This window comes from Rhincodon typus, chromosome 10 (assembly GCF_021869965.1).
Source record: "Rhincodon typus isolate 14 chromosome 10, sRhiTyp1.1, whole genome shotgun sequence".
Taxonomy (NCBI): Eukaryota; Metazoa; Chordata; class Chondrichthyes; order Orectolobiformes; family Rhincodontidae; genus Rhincodon; species Rhincodon typus.
The window spans coordinates 4,883,687-4,907,078 of record NC_063341.1 but is presented as its reverse complement, the minus strand read 5'-3'; the positions used below and the strand labels follow the sequence as shown (position 1 = coordinate 4,907,078).

The window sequence follows — 23,392 nt, the reverse complement described above, 5'->3', positions numbered from 1 at the left end:
TGGAAGAGAGAGAGCTTTTTAAATCAATTCCGGCGGCGCTCTGATCACCGAATGGAGGGAAATGATCACAATGGCAATAGTATTTGTCACACGAATCCTTCAGTCTCCCCGCTCAGGGCGCGCTGAAGGATTCCTTTAAAGTTTAATGAACTTTGCAAGTTACTCTCCCGCGATGTTGCGGCAGAAAAGGGGGGTGGGAGAAAGAGAGAAAAGAAGTCCAAATTTATTTTGATTCAGGGAGGCTACGGTGGCAGTCGGTCTGACATGGGGACCCTTGGAGACGAGAACAGTTTTGTTTTTGTAAAAAAAAACATTTCTCAGTAACTTTGAAAGCCGCGATGAAAGTTTGTCAAAAGTTTTTGAAAGATGGAGTACGGCCTGGCTTTCCAGTTCTCTCCTTGTCTCCGCTGGTTCATTTTACCCCCCTCCAGAGTGGTCGCCCCTCACACTCTCCACCCTCCCTTCACTCACCTCCACACACGGCCACAATCCTCAGAAAGACCCAAAGATTCCACCACAGCTGGCTGGCTCCCATCTCTCGGCAGTTACCTCCTCTCGACGCTCCTCATAGGGAAACACATTCAGCAGGAGGACAAAGTTTCTCCTCTCTCTGTTTCTCAAACACTTATGTTAAAGTTGCGGCGACTCTGCAGCTCGGCCACCGGCCTCGAACACTCCAACTCCAAACTCGCCGACATTGGAAAGTTACAGTAACTTTCCGAGACCGCCTCACCCGGCCGCGCTCCTCCGCCAGGCAGCACTGTAAATCTCCCTGAGCCTCCCAGCTCGAGCACCGCCTCTCAATCTATCTTCCTCCCCTCCCTCCTTACCTGCCCACTACCCCCTCCCACAGACCCAAGTCCTGTCCCCTATCCATCTCTCTATTCCTTCGGCTCGGAGGAACTATTTGGCACCCTCTTCCTCCTTTTTTTTGCGGAGGTATTTTAAGTTTTGTTTTAATTGTGTCAATTCTTCCAGAATTAAAGCTACATTGTCTCTCCTCTCATTCATCTGTTCAACCAAGCCGGTCGTAAACGGCTGTCTGCCAATTAGCGGCGGTGTTCTTAGATTTTGAGACGTGCAAATAATTTCTGAAAGTTTCTGTTTTAAGGAATGCAATTGAACAACAACTTATATTTACAAGGCACCTTGACAGAACATCCCCTGGCGCTTCACTGGGATATGATAAAACAAATTGCCGTGCTGAAGCAGAATCAGGTCAGATGGCAAACAGCTCAGTCCAACAGGTTGCTTTTAAGCAGTGGCTTAGAGTCGTAGAGTTGTATAGCACGAAAATAGAGCCTTTGGTCCAACTCGTCCATGCTGACCATATAGTCATACAGATACACAGCGCAGAAACAGACCCTTTGATCCAACTCATCCCTGCCGACCAGGTATTCGAAATTAATCTAGTCCCATTTGCCAGCACTTGGTCTGTGTTCCTCTAAACCCTTCCTAATCATATACCCATCCAGATGCCTTTTAAACATTGTAATTGTACCAGCCCCCACCACTTCTCTGGCAGTGCATTCCATGCACGCACCACCCTCTGTGTGAAAATGTTGCCCCTTAAGTTCCTTTTAAATCACTCCCCTCTCACCTTAAACCAATGCCCTCTAGTTTTGGACTCCTCTACACTGGTGTAAAGGACTTTGGCTATTCACCCTATCCATAACCCTCATGATTTCATAACCCTCCATAAGGTCACCCTTCAGCCTCTGATGCTCCTGGGAAAATAGCCCCAGCCCATTCAGCCTGTCCCTGTAGCTCAAACCCTCCAACCCTGGCAACATCCTTGTAAATCTTTTCTGAACCCTTTCAAGTTTCAACAACGTCTTTCCTACAGCAGGGAGACCAGTATTTCAAAAGCGGCCCAACCAATGCCCTGTATAGCCACAACAGGCTATCCCAACTCATATATATTGGAAAGTGAATTGGAGAGGTGTTGGGGAATTCCAGAATATTGGGTCTAAGTCAATGTATGTATGGCCACCAGTGGAGTTGTGATGGAAACTAGAACTGCACAAAGCCCAGCACTAGGGGAGAACAGTTACTCAAAGGGTTGTGGGGCTCAGGAGAGGGACGGCCAGGACATGGAGGGATTTGAAAATAAGGTTGAGTATTTTAAAATCGGGACATAGCTTGAATGGAAGCCAATGTAATGACCACAGGGGTGATAGGGAACAGAACTTGGTGTGATAAAAAGATATAAGCAGCAGAGGATTGAATGACCTCAAGTTCACTGACAGTGAAATGCTGGAGACATTGGAATTGCCAAGTCTGGAGGTAAGAAAGATATGGATGAGGGTTTCAATATCAAATGAGCTAAGACAGAGGCAATATTACAAAGGTAGAGATAGGCGATCTTGGTGATGGTATGAAGATGGGCTTGAAACTTCATGTCAGAATTAAATGTGACACCAAGGTTACAAGCAGGCTGACTTTCTCTTAAAAGTTGCCAGTGTAGGGCTGGAGTTGGTCACTGGGGAACTAAGTTTTGAGGAAATTTGGTGGTTAACTTTTGTTAAGGCATAAAATGTCACTTTCAGTTTTACTTCCAGGAAATGTTGAAGTCAACTGGCACTTCAAATACCAGTTTTTCCTGTTGTGTTCTATGATGAATTAATATTCTTAACAATTTGGTTGATGTCTTCATTTCACATGTCTGATGCTTAGTCTCTTTCCAAGACCTACTTTTGTATGACATCAGTCTTGATGTACAGAAATCACAGTAACCATCAAAGCTGGACAGGCCCAGTTCATTACATAAATGAAAGATCTAATGACAGGATATAAAGGTGATTTCATCTCATTGCTGTTCCTAAAATCTTGCTTTGTGCCTCATTTATCAGTTGAAGATAGTGATGCCTTTGAATACAAAAAAAATTGCATGTGTTATTTTGGAATGTCAATGTGATATATTTGATGGGTGCCAGAAAATACTTATATTCAGTTATCACAGAGCTGCTGGAGCCATGGGAATGTGGATCACCAAGAAAGCAAATGACCAAGGGTGCATACTTTCACGTTGAAAAATTGTAATTGTGCCACTTCCTCAAGACAATGCAGAAGTTTTTGAAATGAGATTGCCCACAGGCAGGTACTACAAACACCAATTGGATGAATAAGCATCTATTTATTTCTTGATTGATTGAGGAATGTTGACAAGATACCAGGAGGACCTTCTACTCTAAAAGTAGATGAATCCTGCTTTCCAAATCCCACTACCCCATGATCATTTTGTCCCATGTGCTCAAAGATCTATAGGTTAAAAATTGGCCTGCTCAGTCATATGAAGATTCATGGTCCTGAATAGGTGTCATCCTAAATCAAGGAACAAATGACAACTCTTCTGAGAGTTGTGCCTTAGGATGTTTTGCATCCACAATAATAGGTAGATGGGCCTTGCATTAATATCTTAATTTTGAAGGTGGCAGCCCTATCAATACAGTGTCCCATCAACATTGTAACGGCATGGCAGCAGGGATCTGAAAGGTTCCGTAGGGGTGCTCACAACTTTCTGCCTCACTTGTTGAGACTGCCAGCAACCAGGACAAGTTAATTCATTGGGAAAGGAGAGATTTTAAGCATCATGTTAAGCATCATCAGGACTTTAACTGGAGTGTTGCCATTAGCAGCTGCTCTAAAAGTCAATTAAGACTATGTATTTAACATACTGTAAAAAGAATAATAGTAAGTCATCAGCCCACTTGAAATTTCTCCCAATTTTTAAAGTTCCATTCATTTCAAAATCAGGAAGGATTTAAAAAGGGGCCGAAAAATCACTACAGCCATACTATACTTGTGCGTAAAGTTAAAATCTACACAACTGCCTTCATGACATGTGACAAATCTTTGTTTAGTTTGTGAATCCATGATGCAATGGCATAAACCACAGCAAAGAACGACATTGCAACAAACACTACATATCTTCTTCCGCAAAACAGGTTTGCCAAGCCATTTTAGTTCGTTAAGGACCGTACTCTGAAAAGACCGAAAGTTTTGCAACAACAGCATTGTTGGATTTGTTGGTGCTTGCAGAATTCAAGGAGAAAAATTTACTAAAAAGGAAAATAAAGTTAAATGGAAATAAATGTAAATGCCTAGATCCTCAAGATGCTGAGCAGAATATGTTACTGTTCTGTTCATTAAAAAAAAACTTCATGAATTGTTACCACCCCTCCAATTTTTCCTCACCCTTTCTCAGCTAAGGTGCCATTACATGGGTGTGAGTTACTTCAATCAAGAGAAATGTCTTCACATATGAACCTGGTCAGAATTAATATGTTATTATACTTGAGATCCTGTTCTTACCTAATATCCACATTGTTTTTATCTTTCATGGAATGTAGATTTGTTGCCCATCCCTAACTGCCTTTGAGAAGGGATCACTGTATAGTTCAGACCGAAAGCATTAAGGCTAATTATTGTACCCACACTGCTACAAAGTGATTAGACATGGAACAAGGCAACATGCCAGAAGCCTTTGTGACATTTATAGCTCACTCCTGTACGGACTGCTCACCCAATGAACCATCAATGACATTTCAGGAAAAAAATCTTCATTTCTTTGTTTATTACTGTGCTTTGAATCCCACAATCTGGGATTGTGAACAGACAGTTGAATTCTAAAGGGATTAATTCATGTCAGTGTAAACAACATGTTAAGAAAGGGAGCACCTAATGAATTACAGTGAAACATAAATCTCAACCCACCTTGTTATACAAAATAATTCTGGTCACCTCTTGCCTCTCAGCCTTCCGTCCCTCCACTAAGCAGAGTACAAATGGACAGCTACGGCAACTGCTGTTGTAATTGAGTGATTTCTAAGGTGACAAGGTCCCCTCTTATTCTCAAAGTACAATATTTTCATGATTAGTACCAGGAAATTCCATCTACGATGCCAGGCCCAGCTGTGGTTGCTCTTTCAAGTTCCGACATATAATCTTTCACTTCCCAACACGAATATTAGCTCCATTACCCTTTTGACCACTCGGTGACACAATGTAAACGATATGGGAACACACTTCAAAATATGCTAATGTGTCAATAACAGTCTTACTGTTACTGTCACCTTACATGTTTACACATATGTATCACCAAAGCTTCCTGTTGACTAAAGAACAGAGGAAGCAATGTTTGACAAACTCCAAAACCTAGGTGCTAGACTACAAAGAGAACAGAAAGACAAAGATAGAGAAATTGACTGATAGTCCATCAGCCAAGAGTTGAAATCCCAGCAAGGCAGCTTGAGGAAAAAACAATCTGCTTCACTAATGCGCAGCCTGGTCAACTCATGATTCCAAACTAATTGTTATTTAAATCCAGAAGAAGAAAAAGTTGTAACTCAATGAAACCTGGATAAGATACCAATTACAACATTCACGTCACACATTGAAGGTGTGAATTTCACTCAAGATGTGAATGATGCTGAAAATAGCACAGCAATTCCTCATTCAGCCACTGGGTGGTGTATCCAATTATTGTCAGGAATCTCATCTTCAATTCTTTTTGTTCTTTGGAGCTGTCCCATCAGACAGCCAGGTAATGCCCACAACATTTCACCTTTGAGAGGATATTGGAAGTGTCGAGTAACATACAACATTTGGTTCGTCACTAAAGTGTGTATAAGCTATAATATTAAATGGTTAATAAGCAGAATTCTACCAAGTGCTAGGTTGAATCCTTGTTCTGTGCTGAGTTAACTGATCTGAGTGGGATCAGCAGTAGGATGTGATAATTGGCCTCAGTGACTCTGGGCAAGCGATGGAAAACAACCATTAGTTTCTATCCGATAACTCCAGCTGAAATAAGAATGTCTGTGCCAGTGAGAAGGGTGCACATCTGTGCGCATCTTCACCTCACGTGAGAACAGGACTGGGAGCATTGCAGCCTGTAGTCAAACAGCCCATTGATCATCTGTATTCAAGGTCACATGTGAAGTGCAGGTACTTGAGCAAGATTCTAAAGAATCACTAGTGTCATATCACAGTACAGAGTCAGGATTTTCATAAGAGGAGAACATTAGAACAAGTAAAAATGACTGTAAAGTCAGCCAAAGTAAGCATACTTTTTAATACTTTTTGTTCATGGGGTCAGACAGCACAGATGGAGGCCCGTTGGCACACATGGCTGTACCAACTGTTTGAAAGTACCATCCAATCAATCTCATGTCTTGGTTTCTCCACATAGCCCCGAAAATATTTCCATTTCAAGTTCAGTCAGTATCCAAAATACTTTTCAAAGTGAAGCAAACATTCTGATGTATTGCTAATTATTCTGGATAGTGCGCAATTCTTTTCTAACATTTTAGTGGAGAGGAAGGGTGTGTGCATTTTGAGATGACAACAGTTTAAGATTTAAAAGTCAATGGCTTTCTGGTAAGTTCAATGTAGTTTCTGCTATGATTCTCAGCTACACAGGGGAGAAATGTCAAAAGTCTGATCTCTGCTTAGTCACATAACCTCAATTAGGGTGATAGTATAGGTGCTCCAGTTGTGGTCAGTGGCTTCAGGAAAGAAATGGGAGGAGAAGGGAGACCAGACAAATCCTGTTTCTGCCCAGGATCCTGGAGATGTGGATTTTGGAACAGCTTTGGTGTACCTCACAATTAAATTGACATTCAAGGAATGAGCGACTTGGGTGAACTATCAGCACATAAGTGGTGTTGTTGAACTAATGGGCAGAACTAATAAATGAGTTCAAAATTGTGTCTCTTTTCAGTCCCAGTTCTGTGGGCAGATGTTTTAACTAGGGAAGCTAACTAAATGGAACTTGGGTGGGGTCAGGTGTGCGTGTAGATATTCACATAAAGTGCAACTGGAATCATCAAGGATTGAGAATGTAATCTGGCAACTTCAAAAGCAACTAGCTTGGCTGGATAAAATGGAAAGCAAAGAATTAGGCTTGTGCATCACCAGCACCCAAATCCATTCTCCACCCTCTCCGTTTTAGCACTCCAAAAGAACTGTTCTTTTCACAATATAATGGCTCACTCCTGAATCACATTTAATACCCCATCACATTTCAATGCAAGCTTCGGAGATGCTTCATTACTTCCTCTTCCCACTAGCTGGCTGCGTTTTCTCCAATCCCTACTTTCAAGGGTTGGACCATGGACTTCCATTGGATTGGTCCAGACTTACAGGTAAAATACTACTGTGGTTCACCATTGCCTTCTGCAAGTTTGCTGACCAGCATACTCTCCTGCTTTCCATTTCTTTTGTTATGGTCTTACTCTTGTTTCTTTCTTGCTTCTGTTTTTGGATGGCAGCTGTTCATCTTCCTATCACACACTCTTCCCCTAGGCACATCTTTTGTTTCTTTACTTATCCCATGACCGCTCCCTTTGATTTTGCACTATTAACTTCTTTTCATTTTTCATTTAATTTAATTCATTTAATCTCTCCCATAACTTGCTCTTTCACAGACTTCCCCGTTTCTTCTTTTACCCACTCTCGCCCCATTCACTTGTTAAAAACTCTTCCCAATTCTGACCGGACAGTATTGACATGAAACATTAATTCAGTTCCTCTCTCCATGGATGCTGTCTGACCGACTGAGTATTTTCAGCAAATCTGTTTTTCTTTCAGTTTTCCAGCATCTATCGTATTTTGGACTTGCTTTTGCATGCCTTCCATCCAGGTGTGTCTCCTGTTCCTGGAGAAAAAACTTTCAGTCCATTTTGTTCCTGAACATAGACTCCTTTTGGTAGCTGAGTACACAGTATTATATTCAGTATTACAGTCTCTAAGTTGCCCGCAAGTGAGAGAGTGGGTGCTTATAACAGGGCAATGCATAAGCACAAACTTACCTTAGTGAAAACCTTGAAACAACTGTGTCCTAACCTGCTGCTATTTTAGTAAACAAGGACAGCATGTTCTGTGTGGAGTTGAACCAAATGACTAGAAGATCCTAGGGCACAAACATTACTGCAGCTCATCCTGAATTACCAGCTAAATGAAACACACCTTCAAGACTTTTTAAACAAGCATTATATTATATCCTGTTGAGCATGGTAACCTGAATTGATTAAATAAACAATTATTCAATAGCCTTTTCTAAGCTAGTCGGAGGTGTTGCTATTCTATGTAACAAAATTGAAGCTGTGTGCCACTCATGCTATTTATACTACACATTGTTTGATTTGAAACAGTACCCAACTCGCAGACTATCAAAATCTCTTTCCACCTCTTTCACAGTTATAGAAATATGATTCAGAAAGAGGTGAAGTGGAAGAACAAACAATATGGAGAGGAAAAGAGAGAGAGAGAAAAAGAAAGACTGGTGTAAAAACACATGTGCGTTTGATTTCCTCTGTGTGCTATTTTAATGCTGCAGCTAACAGCTTTGTTAAAAATTCTGCCTGTGCTATTTTAACCCAAGAGTTAAGCAATAGCTCAGCTGTAAACTCATTCAGGCCATTTTTTCCCCTGGAACGCTTAGAAATTGACAATAACCTTTATCAGGAGAGCATCTGCAAAAGTTATCCCACTAACCATGTTTATCACTATTGGAGGGGTGCTGGATGAAGACAGTGGTGGGGTGGGGTGTGGAATAGGAGCGGGAACAAACAAAGCAGAGGCCCTGAGGTCATCAGCTATCTCATGGTCCAGAACACAATGCTGTTGGCTGCAAAACATTTCTCTGCATCTTCAACAGCCATTGAAAGGTCTATTTAAAGGTTTACACCCTCACAGATGCCAGCTGATGTGGCCACTTCCGAATGACACTTTTTTTTCAACAATTAACTTTCTTCTGAGGCTTAAAATAATCACAAAATTACAGGTGGAGTAGTATAGTTGAAGAAGACTCTCTATTTCAGTAATGAAAGGCCTTTCTTCCGTAAAATGCTGTTTCCTTCACAGAATTACACAATAACACAACACTCTCCCAGCTCTCTCTCTCTGTGCTGTGGAATTCCTGGGGTCCATGTCTGAAATTCTTGAAGTCTTCCTCTGTCACACAATCTCTAAGGAGACACACAAGCCAGTGAACAATCATTTGGGTATTTGGGGACTAAAATATCCATTGAAACATCTGTTCTCAATACCCACCTAGATGAATGGCACTCGAAAAGGAGCACAATACGTATGCCAAGAATGCTGCAGTGACATAAGAGACAGCAGACGCCACGGCCTGCAGTCAAAACATGAAGAAAGGGAGTAGTTGTCAGCCGGGATAAGGCCGAATGCTATTGAAAAGCCGGGACTGACGGAGACAGTAATTCAGTGTACATTCCCTGATACAAATGGATTTCAGGTTCTTTGGATCTGTCTTTCAACACTTACATTTTTTCAACATTCAATGTTGCATTCCTTTTTCTTTGTAAAGGAAACAAGGAATCAACACTAAAGAGAGAGAGAGAAAAAAAAAACAGGACTTTAAAAATTATAAAGCTGCAGAACCATGCATTCAAAGTGGTGAATTTGTGGAATTCCTTACTACAGAGGGCTGCAGAAGCTGGGTCGTTAAGTATATTCAAAGCGGAGGCAGACATTTTTAATTAGTACGGGAATCAAGGGTTACGGGGAGAAGGCAGGAAAGTTGAGGATGATCAGGCCAGCAATTATCTCACCAAATGGTGAAGCAAATTCAATGGGTTGAATGGCCTGCTTCTACTCCTATGTCTTATAGTCTTACAACTTTCTCTGCAATTTATTCCCATGTTGGGACTGTTTCCTTACTGGGGATGGTATTCCAACTTGCTGAAATGTTCTGGCACCATAAACCAGTGGCTACCTTATCATTGCTTGAACCAAGACATTGAATACCAGTACACGAGGTGCATCACAAAACAACGATAAATGCAGACTTTCCAGCAAGGGACTGTAAAAGTATTAAAGGTATGCTAAAGGCGCAGCTGCACCAAGTTGTGTGTAGACCCATCAGCTCATCAGATATAGGAGCAGAATTAAGCTATTTGGCCCATCCTGTCTGCCTCACCATTTGATCATGGCAAACATATTTCTCAACCCCATTCTCCTGCCTTCTCCCCTTGATCCCCTTACTTATCAAGAACCTATCTATCTCTGTCTGAAATACACTCAATGACCTGCCTCCACACCCTTCTGCGACACTGAATTTCACAGATTCACCAGCCTCTGGCTGAAGAAATTCCTCCTCATTTCAGTTCTAAAGCATCATCCCTTCATTCTGAGGCTGTGCCCTTGGGTCTGAGTCTCTCCTACTAGTGGAAAAACCTTCTCCACATCTCTCAGTATTCTCTAAGTTTCAATGAGATCCCCCTGCTCATCTTTCTGAAGTCCATTGAGTACAGGCTCAGAGACCACAACTGCTCCTCATATGGCAAGCCCTTCATTCCCAGCATCACACTTGTAAATTTCCTCTGAACCCCCTCTAATGCCATCACATCCTTCCTTAGAATCCAAAACTGCTCACAATGTTCCAAAAGTGCTCTGATCAGAACTTAATACAGCCTCAGCAGTACATCACTGCTTTTGTATTCTATTCCTCTTAAAATCAATGCTAACATTGCATTTGGCCTCCTCACTGCCTACTGACCCTGCATGTTAACCTTAATAGAATCCTGAACTGGGACTTCCAAAGTCCCTTTGTGCTTCAGATTTCTAAAGCTGTCCCCCATTTAGAAAACAGTCTACACCTCTATCCTTCCCACCAAAGTGCATAACCTCACACTTATCCATATTGTATTCCATCTGCCACTTCTTTGTCCCCTCTCCTACCATGTCCAAGCAGGAACCCTGCTTCTTCAACATTCCCTGTCTCTCCACCTACCTTTGAGTCACCTGCAAACTTAGCAACTAAGCCCTCAGTTCCTTTGCCCAGATTGCTAATATATAACATGAATAGTTGTGGCCCCAACACAGACCCCTGTGGATCTCCACTAGTCACTGGCTATCATCTTGAAATGGACTCCTTTATCCCCACTCTTTGCCTTCTGCCAGTCAGCCAATCTTCTGTTCATTTCACATTCCCACAATATGCAAACACAAAGTGTCCCAATGTGCTAAATTTCTACCTGTCCACGATGTTGTAAAGGATGGATCTGGCCATACTGCCGCAGAATGCTCTGAGTCAAAGTAATTTTGCAGAATGCCTCATCCGAGAAGTTCCAACAAGCACCAAGACATAGATTGGCTGGCAGTGAGGAGGGCACTGCATGTCAGATCTTTCTTGCATGCCTGGACTTTCTGCACCAGTGTATGCTGCCCTCAAGATAGCTGCAGAGGTGAAGAGATCATTGCACATCTCTGTTTTGGAATCTGCCTTTGGAAAGAAGATCTGGAGAGGGAGCCAGTGGGTTTAGTCCAGGTTTGCCTTGAGCAGCTCCGTGATGCAATGGGCTGTTTTCTGGGATGCATATCGAGACAAATATTGTCCGTCAACTCAGTGAAAGTCACGCTTTGGTCTGTCTGAAACTTGTTGGACTTCCAGTGCAAACAACTGACTGAGTCTTCCAGGATGGCACATTCCATTAGCACTGGGAGACACACTAAAGCTTAGGGCTGCAGCTACCAAAGCACAGTGTGAAAGTTCTCCATTGAGGTCTTTCTGCCATAATATACCAAGAGTGTATTAACTTTTAGAAGGGAATGTAAATAGTTTCTTGTCATATTTGGCAAACATACCAACTTCTGCATTTAGATTGAGACAACAAAGAGTACAAACACTCAGATGAGAAATGTGATATTTTTACTGTGTTTTTTTGTAATGGCTTGAACTGTTTTATACTTACTTATAGATAACTTATGAATAAAGCACGATTTTGCCAAAAACAATTACAGAAAATTGGGAAATCATTTGAAGGTCAGGTGGCATCCGTGGTGAGAGTGGTTTCTTGCAGGCACAGTGATAGCATCACAACATGTCAGAACATCTCAAAATACTTGGTTAATGATCTTGTGGCATAATAGTAGCGCCCCTATCTCTGAGCCAGAAAGCTCAAGTCGCTCGGAGGTGTGTTATTGCATGTCTGAACAGGCTGATTAATGCTAAGGCCCTGAGGGACATTGACAGGGTAGATGTGGAGAGAACCTTTCCTGTTATGGGAGAATCTAGAACTGGGGTCACCGTTTGAAGATCAGAGGTCACCCACTTAAAATAGAGATGAGACAAATTTTTTTCTCACAGAGGATGATGAGCATTTGGAACTTTGTTCCTGAAAGTGTGATAGAAGTGGAGTCCTCGAATACTTTTAAGTCACAGATGGATAGATTGCTGATCCTTCCCTATCACAGTGTCAAAATCCAGGAACTCACTTCCTAACAGCACTGTGGGTTTACTCATACCTTAAGGACCGCAGCAGTTCAAGAAGGAAGCTCACTATCACCTTCTCCTTCGCAATTAATAATGGGCAATAAATGCTGGCCCAGCAGGCAACATACACATTACCTTGAATGAATACAAAAAAGTGGGATTTAAGAAGGTGAATTGGGTGAAGGCATTCCATCATCTTCCCGGACCTCAACCCAAACACGTGCCACAATCTATGTAATGACTACCTGAACTGTGGTATTCATTTTCTTTTGTTTGGAGTTGAGGACATATGGCTTTGCCTATCCCAATGCTTATTAGTTGCTGTTGCCTCCAATTCGGTGTTTTACTCCAGAAATTCAAACGATAGGCACTTTAAAAGCCTTTATTTGCAGAGATACACATTACAAGCATATACCATCTACTCTATCACCTAACCTAACTAGCCCAGTTTCAGCCTGTTCTAATGTAAAGATGCACAAATGATTCCCCAGTTAAAGTCCACCATCAGAATACAATTATCAGAGTGCCTCTTGTCAGGAAAGAAAGGCTGAAGTGTGCCAGTGAATGAGATGCAATGTGTTTCAATGATGTAGGTACCACAGTTTAATAGCTGGCATTGTCTGCATGGCGCGAGGCTTGCAGCAGTGATCAGTGCGTGAGGGTGAGGTTAGAGGTATAAATATGATATGTGCCTCAAGCTTGATGGAAACAATTGGTTTTAAGTGAATTGGGGTTGGTGAATTGTGCAGTGTCTAGGGTGTCATTAGAAGGTATTGGAAGGTATCAAAAATAGAGAGGCGACAGCCTAGTCGTATCATCAGTAGACTGTTAATCCAGAGACTCAGGTAATGATGTGGGGACTGGGGTTCAAATCCTGCCATGGCAGATGGTGAAATTTGAATTTAATTTTAAAAAAATCTGGATTTAATAGTCAAATGATGACCATGAATCCACTGTTGATTGTTGGAAAAACCTGTCTGGTTCACTAAAATCCCATACCAGTTCTGGGTTACATGTGACTCCAGACCTCCAGACCCACAGCAATGTGGTTTGCTCTTGACGGTCCTCTGGAATTTTAAGAGGGCAGTTAAGAAGAATCCCATCTTCTAGGTTGGGTAATAAATGCTGGCCGAGCCAGTGATGCGCTCTTCGCATGAATGAATTAAAAAATTAATTCTCTTAGCTTGATCACTAATTTGAGGTCATTAAACGTCTTACGATGTTGCATCCAGATCCTTGAGGTAACCACTGTTTGCATTGACCTCCATGGCTATCTGTTCCCATTCCCTTCAAAGGTCTTAACCTGCAGAGTCTCTTGGCCCTCTTTGGCTAGAGGACATCTTCCCACAAGTCCACGTCTGCTTGGGTGCTGCATCTGAAAATCTGGGTGCCTGCTCTCTTGCTATTGATCAGATACTCTTGCACAATGACTTTGAGCACCTGCCAGGATATGCAGGATGCCTTTAAGTAGAACTAGTGCTGTACAAACTTCAGGCCCCCTGTTGAGATGGTCAACTATTAAAACAACATATATTAATGTGGAGCTGGACATTAACAGCCAGGACTATGTTTGCTTGCCACCTGCAATACTTTGAATGGCCAGAGGCTAATCATGCATCATGAGTCCTCCACCCATTTTCAGGGGCTATGGAATTTTTAAGACCATGCTACCTTTGAATTCAAGAATGGTACAGACCATTGTTTCACATTGTTCTGTTTTTGACATGACAGGTTATTACTGCCAAATATGCAGGTGTGTTTGTAATTTTGTTTTGTATTTTCATTACACAATGAGCTGTATTTGTTGATCTTGACAGGGAACTGGTGAGGAGCTGTCATGCTGATTGTCAGAAGATTGTGCAGAATGTGGAAATTGAAATCAACACGAGGAATTTACACACAGTATAACTGCTGAACAACAATGCAAAGTGGAGGCAGAAAATATCCATTTAGGTGAAAGGAAGAAAGGAAAATTCAATAACTTGACTTGGACAACAGGCCCAATGTAATACACTCAAGAGAAGTTCATTATAAAGGATAGAGTTGCTTATTGCTTCCATTTCTGCAGTTTACCCATTGCAGTACCTTTGGGTGTTGCTTGAGATTGCTGTGACCACCATCAACGTGATCAGTCTGCGTGAGCATAATGTCACAGGAAGGAAGAAGGATGGTTTTCTCATTACACCATCCACAGTTGGAACTTTCGAAGAGACTGGGGTATTTTACTGGGAAATGATATAACTACTTAGACATGAAACTATAGGGACGAAGCAAAGATATATCTAAGTATTATTGTACTCTTTTTAAAAAAAAAGTTGCGCTGTAAAACAAAACAGCTTGAAATTAATTTAAGTTATAATTTACACAGAAATCTGAGACCATGACGGAACACTGTCACATGTGTGACGCGGGAATCTGTGATCAACTAAACCAATTGATTATTTTCAGTTGAGTGGTTTCAAAAGCAACTGATAAGCCTATGAACAGGACTACAGATGGTTACAGGCTGAGATTGGAAGCTGCCCATGTTCTCACTTGACCACTGAGCAGAATGCAGAAGGAAATATATCGGTGCTTTACTTTAAAAAAAAAACAGACAGAAAACTAGGAATTAAAAAAATGCTGAAAATACATGGCATAGCACACCAAATCAAACCACACAACAGCACGGCACACCGAATCAAACCACACAACAGCACGGCTCACCAAATCAAGCCACACAACAGCACGGCACATCGAATCAAACCACACAATAACACACACATCAAATCAAACCACACAACAGCACAGCTCACCAAATCAAAACACTCAACAGTACAACTGACCAAATCAAACTACACAAGGAGCACAGCTTACCCAATCAAATAATGGAAAACGAAGTCAAACCATGGAGAAACAGAGCATGCCAAATCAAGCTACAGAATAGCACAGCATATCATTAAACTATGGAATGGCACAAGGCACCAAATCAAACCCTGGACTAGTACAGCACTCCAAATCAGACTACTGCATGGCATAGCACAGCAAATCAAACCATGAGACTTGACGGCATACCAAATCAAGTTACGCACTAACCAAATCAGCACATAGTTCATTCAATCAAACCATGACAAAGTGCAGCACCTACCAACTCAAACCCACAAAGCACAGCACACCAATCAAACCACGCAAGAGTATAGTACACTAAATTAAACCAGGGAAAAAATATGAGATCTTAAACAAAAGTTATATGGAGCTTGTCACAATTCAACTCAACAAACTCAGAAGATAGTCAAGCAGAGATAACTAATGCTAAACAATACTGTATTAGCCATAGCATAAAACAAATTCTTGCCACTTGAGACGAACACTGTTCTTTCTAGGTTCATAACTGCCACTACATAATTATGCCTGTGGCAAAACAATAAGCTCAATACCAGTGGTTCAGTTTTGGAAGACTAAATTACTCCGAAGTTTTCTTGCTTTCCTATGGCGTAGGGTTCCAATGTTCTTAGCTGCAGTCTCTGATATCACTCTGTCATTCCTTCAGTGTTACTGGTGACACCGAGTTGAAACCTATCATTACCTAATACTTACATATTGAAAAGAAAATGAAGTTATTCTTTCGATTCTAATCCATGTTCTGAAGAAGGGTCACTGGACCCAAAATATTAACTCTGATTTCTCTCCACAGATACTGCCAATTTCTGTTTTTGATTCACATCTTGAATGCTTTCCAGCAAAAACTGTGAACAAGAGTTAAAAATCGACAGGCTCTCTTTCCCTGTTACTGCATGACCTATTAAATTAAATTAAATTGACTTGGTTGAGGTCAGACATGACTCAATACAACATAGAACTCAAAGCCAAAATTTTCTGGTCAGTATGGTTTGCACCACAAGATGAAGACTTTTTCCAGTGAACCATCAGGGGAGATAAACCACATCAATTGTTCTGCTTTTTAAAAATATGTCATCAGGATACGAGTGACATTGAAAGGCCACATTTATCATGCGCTCTTGGTTACTCTGACCGCTTTAAGAGGCAACCATCTTATGTGCAATCAGTTATAGACCAGGCTTGAAAAGGGTGGTATTCCCCTTCCTGAAAGATATTGGGGAGCCTGTTGCTTTTGTAGTGATTGTAATGAGGTCAGCCAGATAGACCTCATAAATTACGAGTTCTCTGATTTAAGCTGTTAATCTGGTCCAATCAGGGAGCCCTGCCTGACAGATTAGAACAGGACTGTCAGACATTCATTCTGAGAGCTGGCTCTGAGGGAGCTAGGCCAATGTCAAAGTCTCTCTACCTATAAATAAAGGGTGACTTGGTGATGGGATACTGGCCTTTGTGGAGTTATTTCACCTTTCACCGTAAGTTTTCTGGTTTTAGCCCATAAATGATCAAATTTATTAAAATTACTAATTACTGATCAAGTATCATAACCATTAGGAACATTTTAACCTCATTGACCAGATCCTGCCATCCCAGTGTGGTGAACCTCCACTATACTCCCTCAATGGCAAGTACTTTCCTCTTTCGACAAGGTTTTTTTTGCCTCTTTGTTTTCTAATTCTTTCTTTTGGGCAGCAGTGGTTCATGATTCTGTCTCCTCTAGAAATATATTTTGTTTCTTGTTCCAGTGGCACTCCCTTTGCCCTGCACCATCAAGCTTTAATTTCCCATACCTTCCATCCTATTACTGACTTTCCAATTCATTCACTTTCCCAATCTTTCCCCTTTGACTTGTTTAAAACCTGAGAGAGGTAAGGGAGCAAATCACAGAGTCGTTGATGGAAATTTTCCAGGACTCTCTGAATACAGGATTTGTGCTAGCAGACTGGAGGATTGCACATGGGACGCCATTGTTTAAGAAAGGGGCAAAAGATGATGCAGGAAACTACAGACCTATTAGCTTGACATCAATTGTAGGAAAATATTCAGGGGCCATAGTACAGGATAAGATAAATCTACATTTATAGGAAAATAAGCTAATGCTAGACAGTCAAAATGGTTTTGTCAAGGGCAAGTTATGTCTGACAAATTTAATTGAGTTCATTGACGAGGTGACACAGGCAGTGGATGAGGGTAGTGCTGTGGATGTTATACATCTGGACTTTCAGAAAGCATTTGTTATGGTGCCACATGGCAGGTTGGTTAGCAAATTAGAAATGCTTGGGACTGATCGGTCCTTGACAACATGGGTTAGATTTTGGCTAAAAGATAGGAAACACAGGAATGGATGGGCATTTCTCAGACTGGATACAAGTTGAAAGTGGTGTTCTCCAGGGATCAGTGTTGAACACTAGCTTTTTCTGGTTTATACAGATAATTTGGAGATGACTGTTGAGAGTAATGTCTCTAAATTTGCAGATGATACTAAGCTAGGTGGGAATAGTGAATCGGGGGATGATGCCAAATGACTTCAGAAGGACATTGACAAGTCGGCCAAATGGGGAAATACCACGCAGTTGAATTACAATGCAGAGAAATGTGAGGCAATGCATTTTGGTAGACGAAACACAGACAGACAATACAGGTTCAACGGTGCAACTTAGAGGGGAATACAGGAGTAGAGGGACCTTGGGGCTCAAGTGCATAATTCTCTGAAGGTGGCCAGGCAAGTTGAAACAGTTGTTAAGAAAGCTTATAGGATTCTTGAGCTTATAAATAAAAGCATGGAGTATAAAAGCAAGGAAGTGATGCTATCACATCTACAAATCATTGGTCAGACTGTATTTGGAGTATTGTGTTCAGTCTGGGCACCTTATTTATGGAAGGATGCTAAAGCCCTGGAAAGAGTCCAAAGGAGATTTACTAGAATGATATCAGGAACGAAGGATTTTAGATACAAGGAAACAGTAGAGAAATTGAGCATATTATGTTTGGAGCAGAGAAGATTAGGAGGTGACTTTATAGGGGTGTTCAAAATTATGAACAATTTTAACAGGATAAAGAAGGATATGCTGTTTTCAATTGTTGCTATGTCAGTAACTAGGATCACAATTTCAAGATTGTCGGCAAGACAGCTAGGAGTGAGATGAGGAGAAACTTCTTCACTCAGAGTTGTTAGGATTTGGAATGTGCTCCGTGGGGGAGTGGAAGAGATGGATTCCATCGGACATTTCAAAAGAGAACTGGATTCGTATTTGAAAGTGATGAATTGAGAGGGCTATGGAGATAGGGCTGGAGAATGGAATTAGCTGGGTAGTTCTTTTGGGAGCTAGTACAGACATGATGGGTCAACTGTCTTCCTTCTGTCGTGTAAAATTCTGATTGTACATTTCTAACATTATTTCCCAGTTCAGATGAAAGGTCATCAACCTGAAAAGTTTATTCTATTGCTCGCTCCACAGATGCTGCGAGTTGTGTGGAGTATTTCTGGCCTTTTCAGCAATTTCTATTTCAGAGTTTTCCAGTATCCACAATTTTTTTAATGCTGTGTTGTTGCAGTTTGCACCTATCGCCTTGAACCTTGTCATCCTTTTTCCCTTAGTCTCCACTCTTCCATTTAAAATCGCTGGGATCTGATGCTGCAGTTTAGTACTAACTACATTTTGAATCTGCAGACTTAATGTTATCTACATAGACACATGATTATCTCCTGACCATATTTCAATCAGTGAGCACTGGATTTTTTTTTCTCAAATATGGTTTTTAAAGTCTTGGGTTTCTCCAAACGTGGACTATGCCTCTCTACTGCTTGGCAATGTGAGACTCAGAACTGTGTCTCCGATTGCTGTTAAGTTGCTTCAATTTTAAGAAGGTTTATCTCATTTATAGCTCGTCTCTCATCACTGCTGTCATCTGCTGATTTTACAACTGGTTGGACTGGTTTTCGAACTGTACATTGCAATGTGAATCATAGATCTGTGAAGCACACCACTCTTCCCACTGAGACTGCTCCAACTGGATTGATACAATCAAGTTAACTTCAATCCTCTGCTCTTTTCATATATTTCATTAATATCCTGAAGATCAGAGATCATAAGAAATAGGAACAGAGAAATAGGAATTGAGCCTGCTCCATCATTCGATAAGATCATAGCTGATCTGACTATGATCACTGATCAAAATGTGGTGGTCGAGGGTGGAACCAGCTGGCTGGATGGCACACAGATGTCAATCTACCCTACAGCATGTGCCAGCTGCATGCGTGGTAAACGCACTGCACCTTTATTCAACCAATTGACCAGATCAGAAAGTGGGTGGGGACTACTCAGTCTAGTCAGGGGGCAGGGGACACTTTCCATCAGGGGATCCCAGTTCCATCATTCACTAGCATAGTCCACAATATGCCAGTATTTGAACTCGAAGCATGTTCACTCCATGTGCACTGCAAACAGGCAAAGAAATGATTGCAAATTAAACGTGGCTGCAGTTTACAAACACCTGCTTCATGATTTTGCTTCTTAGCCCCTGGCAGATGTGGATCCTGCAATTTGACCCAACTGATGCCGACTCTCCAGCCACTTGCACATCGTTCCAACCACTTTCCAGTTGCAGTTAACATCTAGAAAACAGCAAATGATGGCAGGGAACACAGTTTGCAGTGGATACTATCGGTATTATATCTATTGGTTGCCAGGTACCCTCCTCTCCCCAAGCCTCCACATTCCCTTTTACCTTGATCTTCCCAACAGCCCATTTCCACTCAAAGCTCTCTTGTGGAGACTAATCACATGGAAATTTATCTCCAACTGTCCTCCATGTCCCTGAGCCTTACACCTTAATGATGTCCAGTTCAGTCATCTATGCTTCTTTTGTGAGGCCACAATGGTAGGCTCTGTTAATATACTCCACTCCCTGTAGCCTACCATGTTCTACAATGCTGTTCCACCTGCCCCCTTATATCTTGAGTTTACCCCCATCACCATCCTTGTCGCCACCTTAACACATGCGGCTGCTTCCCACCCCCACCTTGGAAGTGATCACACATTGGTCCTACAGCCCACCTTGTACCATTCTGAACAATCACAGCATAGACCCCCAGTATTCATCCCAGACCTCTGGCTGACTTCAACAAGCAGCTCCAAGACATGACTGACCAGACAGACCCCAACCATTACGTTTGCAGCCCCCTGGCTGACATGCAATTCCCTGATTGCATGTGACGGCCCCATCGACTGACTGCTGACCATTCCCTGGAATGTAATTACACATATTCCCTGACCACGAATGGCCCAAGGTGATAACTGTCTACGCTGAGCCCTGGACTATGTGTGGTCTTGTGGAAGGACGGAGGCTTGGGGAGAGGAGGGTACCTGGTGACCACTGGATACAATACTGACAGTATCCATTGCAAATTGTGTTCCCTGTCATCAGTTGCTGTTCTCTAGATGTTAACTGTGACTGGAAAATGGTTGGAACTGTCTAACTGCTTGCCTGTATGTGATGCTCCCCACAGCACAGGTCTCCAGTGAGGCTTGGGGACAAGTGGTGGTCTCGTAAAGGGTGTTTAGATGGGATGTAACTAAGAACAGGTAAACTGAGACCTGGTGATTAAACACTGACTAAAGTGAAAAATTAGGTTCGCATGTGCAAAGGTGAGTCAGTCGTGCTGGCTATGTGCCATGAGCAGTATCGGTTTGCTGCCAAATAACCGAAAAAACTGCGGATGCTGTAAATCAGGAACAAAAACAAAGTTGCCGGAAAAGCTCAGCAGGCCTGGCAGCATCTGTGAAGGAAAAAACAGAGTTAACGTTTCGGGTCCGGTGACCCTTCCTCAGAACTGTTCTGAGGAAGGGTCACCAGACCTGAAATGTTAACTCTGTCCTTTCCTTCACCGATGCTGCCGGACCTGCTGAGCTTTTCTAGCAACTTTGTTTTTGTTATTGGTTTGCTGCTGCTGCGCCATTACGTTGCTGGTGAGGGGCAACACTGGACTGCCAATATTTGTTTGGATGCACAGCTGCCTCTTAAAGATGGCTTGGGTGCCAGCGATGCTGGTTTCTTGGCAGATATCTAGTAAGGGATGAGTTGTTCCAGGAATGGTGCATGTCAAGATCGGGCTCAAATTGGACAAGAGGGAAGCCACAGGTGTGTGATCAGGAGTTACTGATGTGTGTCTGGAAAGATATGGTAAGAGATCCTGCTACGCCTCACAGCGAGAAACCTTCCAACAAACTTGACATAACTGACACAAAAAATGTAAGATTAGCCTACAGTTGATATTCTACCCACCAATGTCAGAATCATTGGGGTGAATCTTGTGTTTTCTTGGCTACGTGTGAGTTGCATCAGGTTTTGGAGGGATTTTCTTCACAAGGCCTAACGCGATTTCTTGCTGTATCTTACCGAACTCCACTCATGAATTATCTACCAGAGCCCCTACGCCGTCCCTCATGTCTGATTCCAGTGCCATTTTCTCATGCGCTGTTCCCAAAACATGTTGCCACTTAGCAGATATTACAGAATTACCTGGCACCTGTTGTATCTTTAAAAGCACGATGTTCACCTGGACAAACACTGTCAATCCTGAACTGGCCTGCACAGTTCCTGACATTTGCCCCAACATGTCAGGCACAGGGAGATCGGTGCCATGCTTTGCGGGCAAGGATCTGGAGATCCCGCTGGATGGTGGTGTGGACGAGGCACAAACCAGGACCATACCAGCCTGACCCAGTTTCGCACAGTCTCACCCATCTAGAGGACTGCTCAGAACTCTAGGAAGAAGGTCAATGTCCCTCCTCACTGTCACTGCAAGTGCCACTGCCTTCTTCCAGTTTCTCACAATCTCTCTATCCCTGCTGCTGTGCACACCTCCAATCAAAGCTCATGGTCTTCTATTCTCATTACCATCGGCAACATCTTCTTCGCTTACTTGCTGTCACTTAACCTAACCTGACACCAATACCCCTGCATACCCTCTGCTCACTCGCTTGGGACACCCCCCTACCTGCATTAAAAGTAACAGCTGTGCCACCCAGTTTCACCTTCTGTAATAGCTACCTCTCTCTCATTCCAGGAGCAAAACACCCAAAATTGGGCAGAAAGAGTCAAGACAGGTGGTCTTGTCTGACATTCAGTGTCTCTTCTTTTATGAGAAGATCCTGATGCTGAATCCCCCACGTGGCTAAGTGACCATGTCCAAGGCCTGGACTAGTACCAGAGGTTGCCCTTGACTTACTGTTGCCAGACCCCTGACTGAAGGGTATCCCTCTTGATGTGTCAGAGATCTGTTGACAACCATAACAAGCTTCCTGTCTTTGAATCTGCACAAAACAGCAAAGCAAGATAGAAGTAATATGAAACAAAAACAGAAATTACTGGAGAAACTCAGTAGGTCTGGCGGCATCTGTGGAGAGAAAGCACAGTTAACATTTAGGGTCCAGTGACCCTTCTTTAGAACCCATAGCTTCAACCCTTAGCTCAGGGGAGGCAATGGCCTAGTGGTATTGTCACTGGACTGTTGATCCAGATAACGTTCTGGGGACTGAGATTCAAATCCTACCATAGGCAGTTGGTGGAATTTGAATTCAATAAAAATATCTGGAATTAAGAATCTAATATGACCATAAACCCATCTGGTTCATTAATGCCCTTTAGGGAAGGAAACTGCCATCCTCACCTGGTCTGGCCTACATGTGACTCCAGACCCACAGCAATGCAGTTGACTCTAAACTGCCCCATGGGCAGTAAATGCTGCCTGGTCAGTGACACCCTCATTCCATGAATGAATTTGAAAAAACAGGAAGCATAGTTTCGGAGTAATGCGGTAGCTCTTACGGTGATGACGAAAAATTTCTTCTCTCAGAGGGTTGTGAATTTTTGGATTTCTCTTCAGTGATACTCATGCAGGACAAGGCAACTCAGCTGACTGGCACTCCAGCCACCACATTATTCACTTCCTCGAACATTGACATTGTCACTGGGTCAAACCTGGAAATCACAAACATTTACACACAGAGGGTGCTGCATGTATGTAATGTGCTGCCACAGAAAGTGGTGGAGCCTGGTACAATTATAACATTTAAAAGGCATCTGGATGGATATGTAAATAGAAAGAATTTAGTGAGATACGAGGCAAATGCTGGCAACTAGATTAATTTAGGATATCTGGTCGGCATGGACGAGTTGGACTGAAGGGTCTGTTTCCATGCTTTACACCTCTACGACTCTATGAGTTTATCTGCGGATTTATCTAAAACATACGGTTGTAGTGGTTCACTA

The 23,392-nt window shown here is 42.3% G+C and overlaps 1 protein-coding gene across 1 annotated transcript in view; it reads right to left on the bottom strand.

The window, feature by feature from the left end:
- LOC109914551 (neurogenic locus notch homolog protein 2-like) overlaps positions 1–21,830 on the bottom strand; it is a 176,853-nt gene extending 155,023 nt beyond the window's left edge. The window contains exon 1 of the mRNA XM_048602014.1: positions 21,641–21,830. Coding sequence (XP_048457971.1) covers positions 21,641–21,830 — 190 coding nt within the window. The remainder of the gene's footprint in view (positions 1–21,640) is intronic.
- Between the last annotated feature and the right edge of the window lie 1,562 nt (positions 21,831–23,392).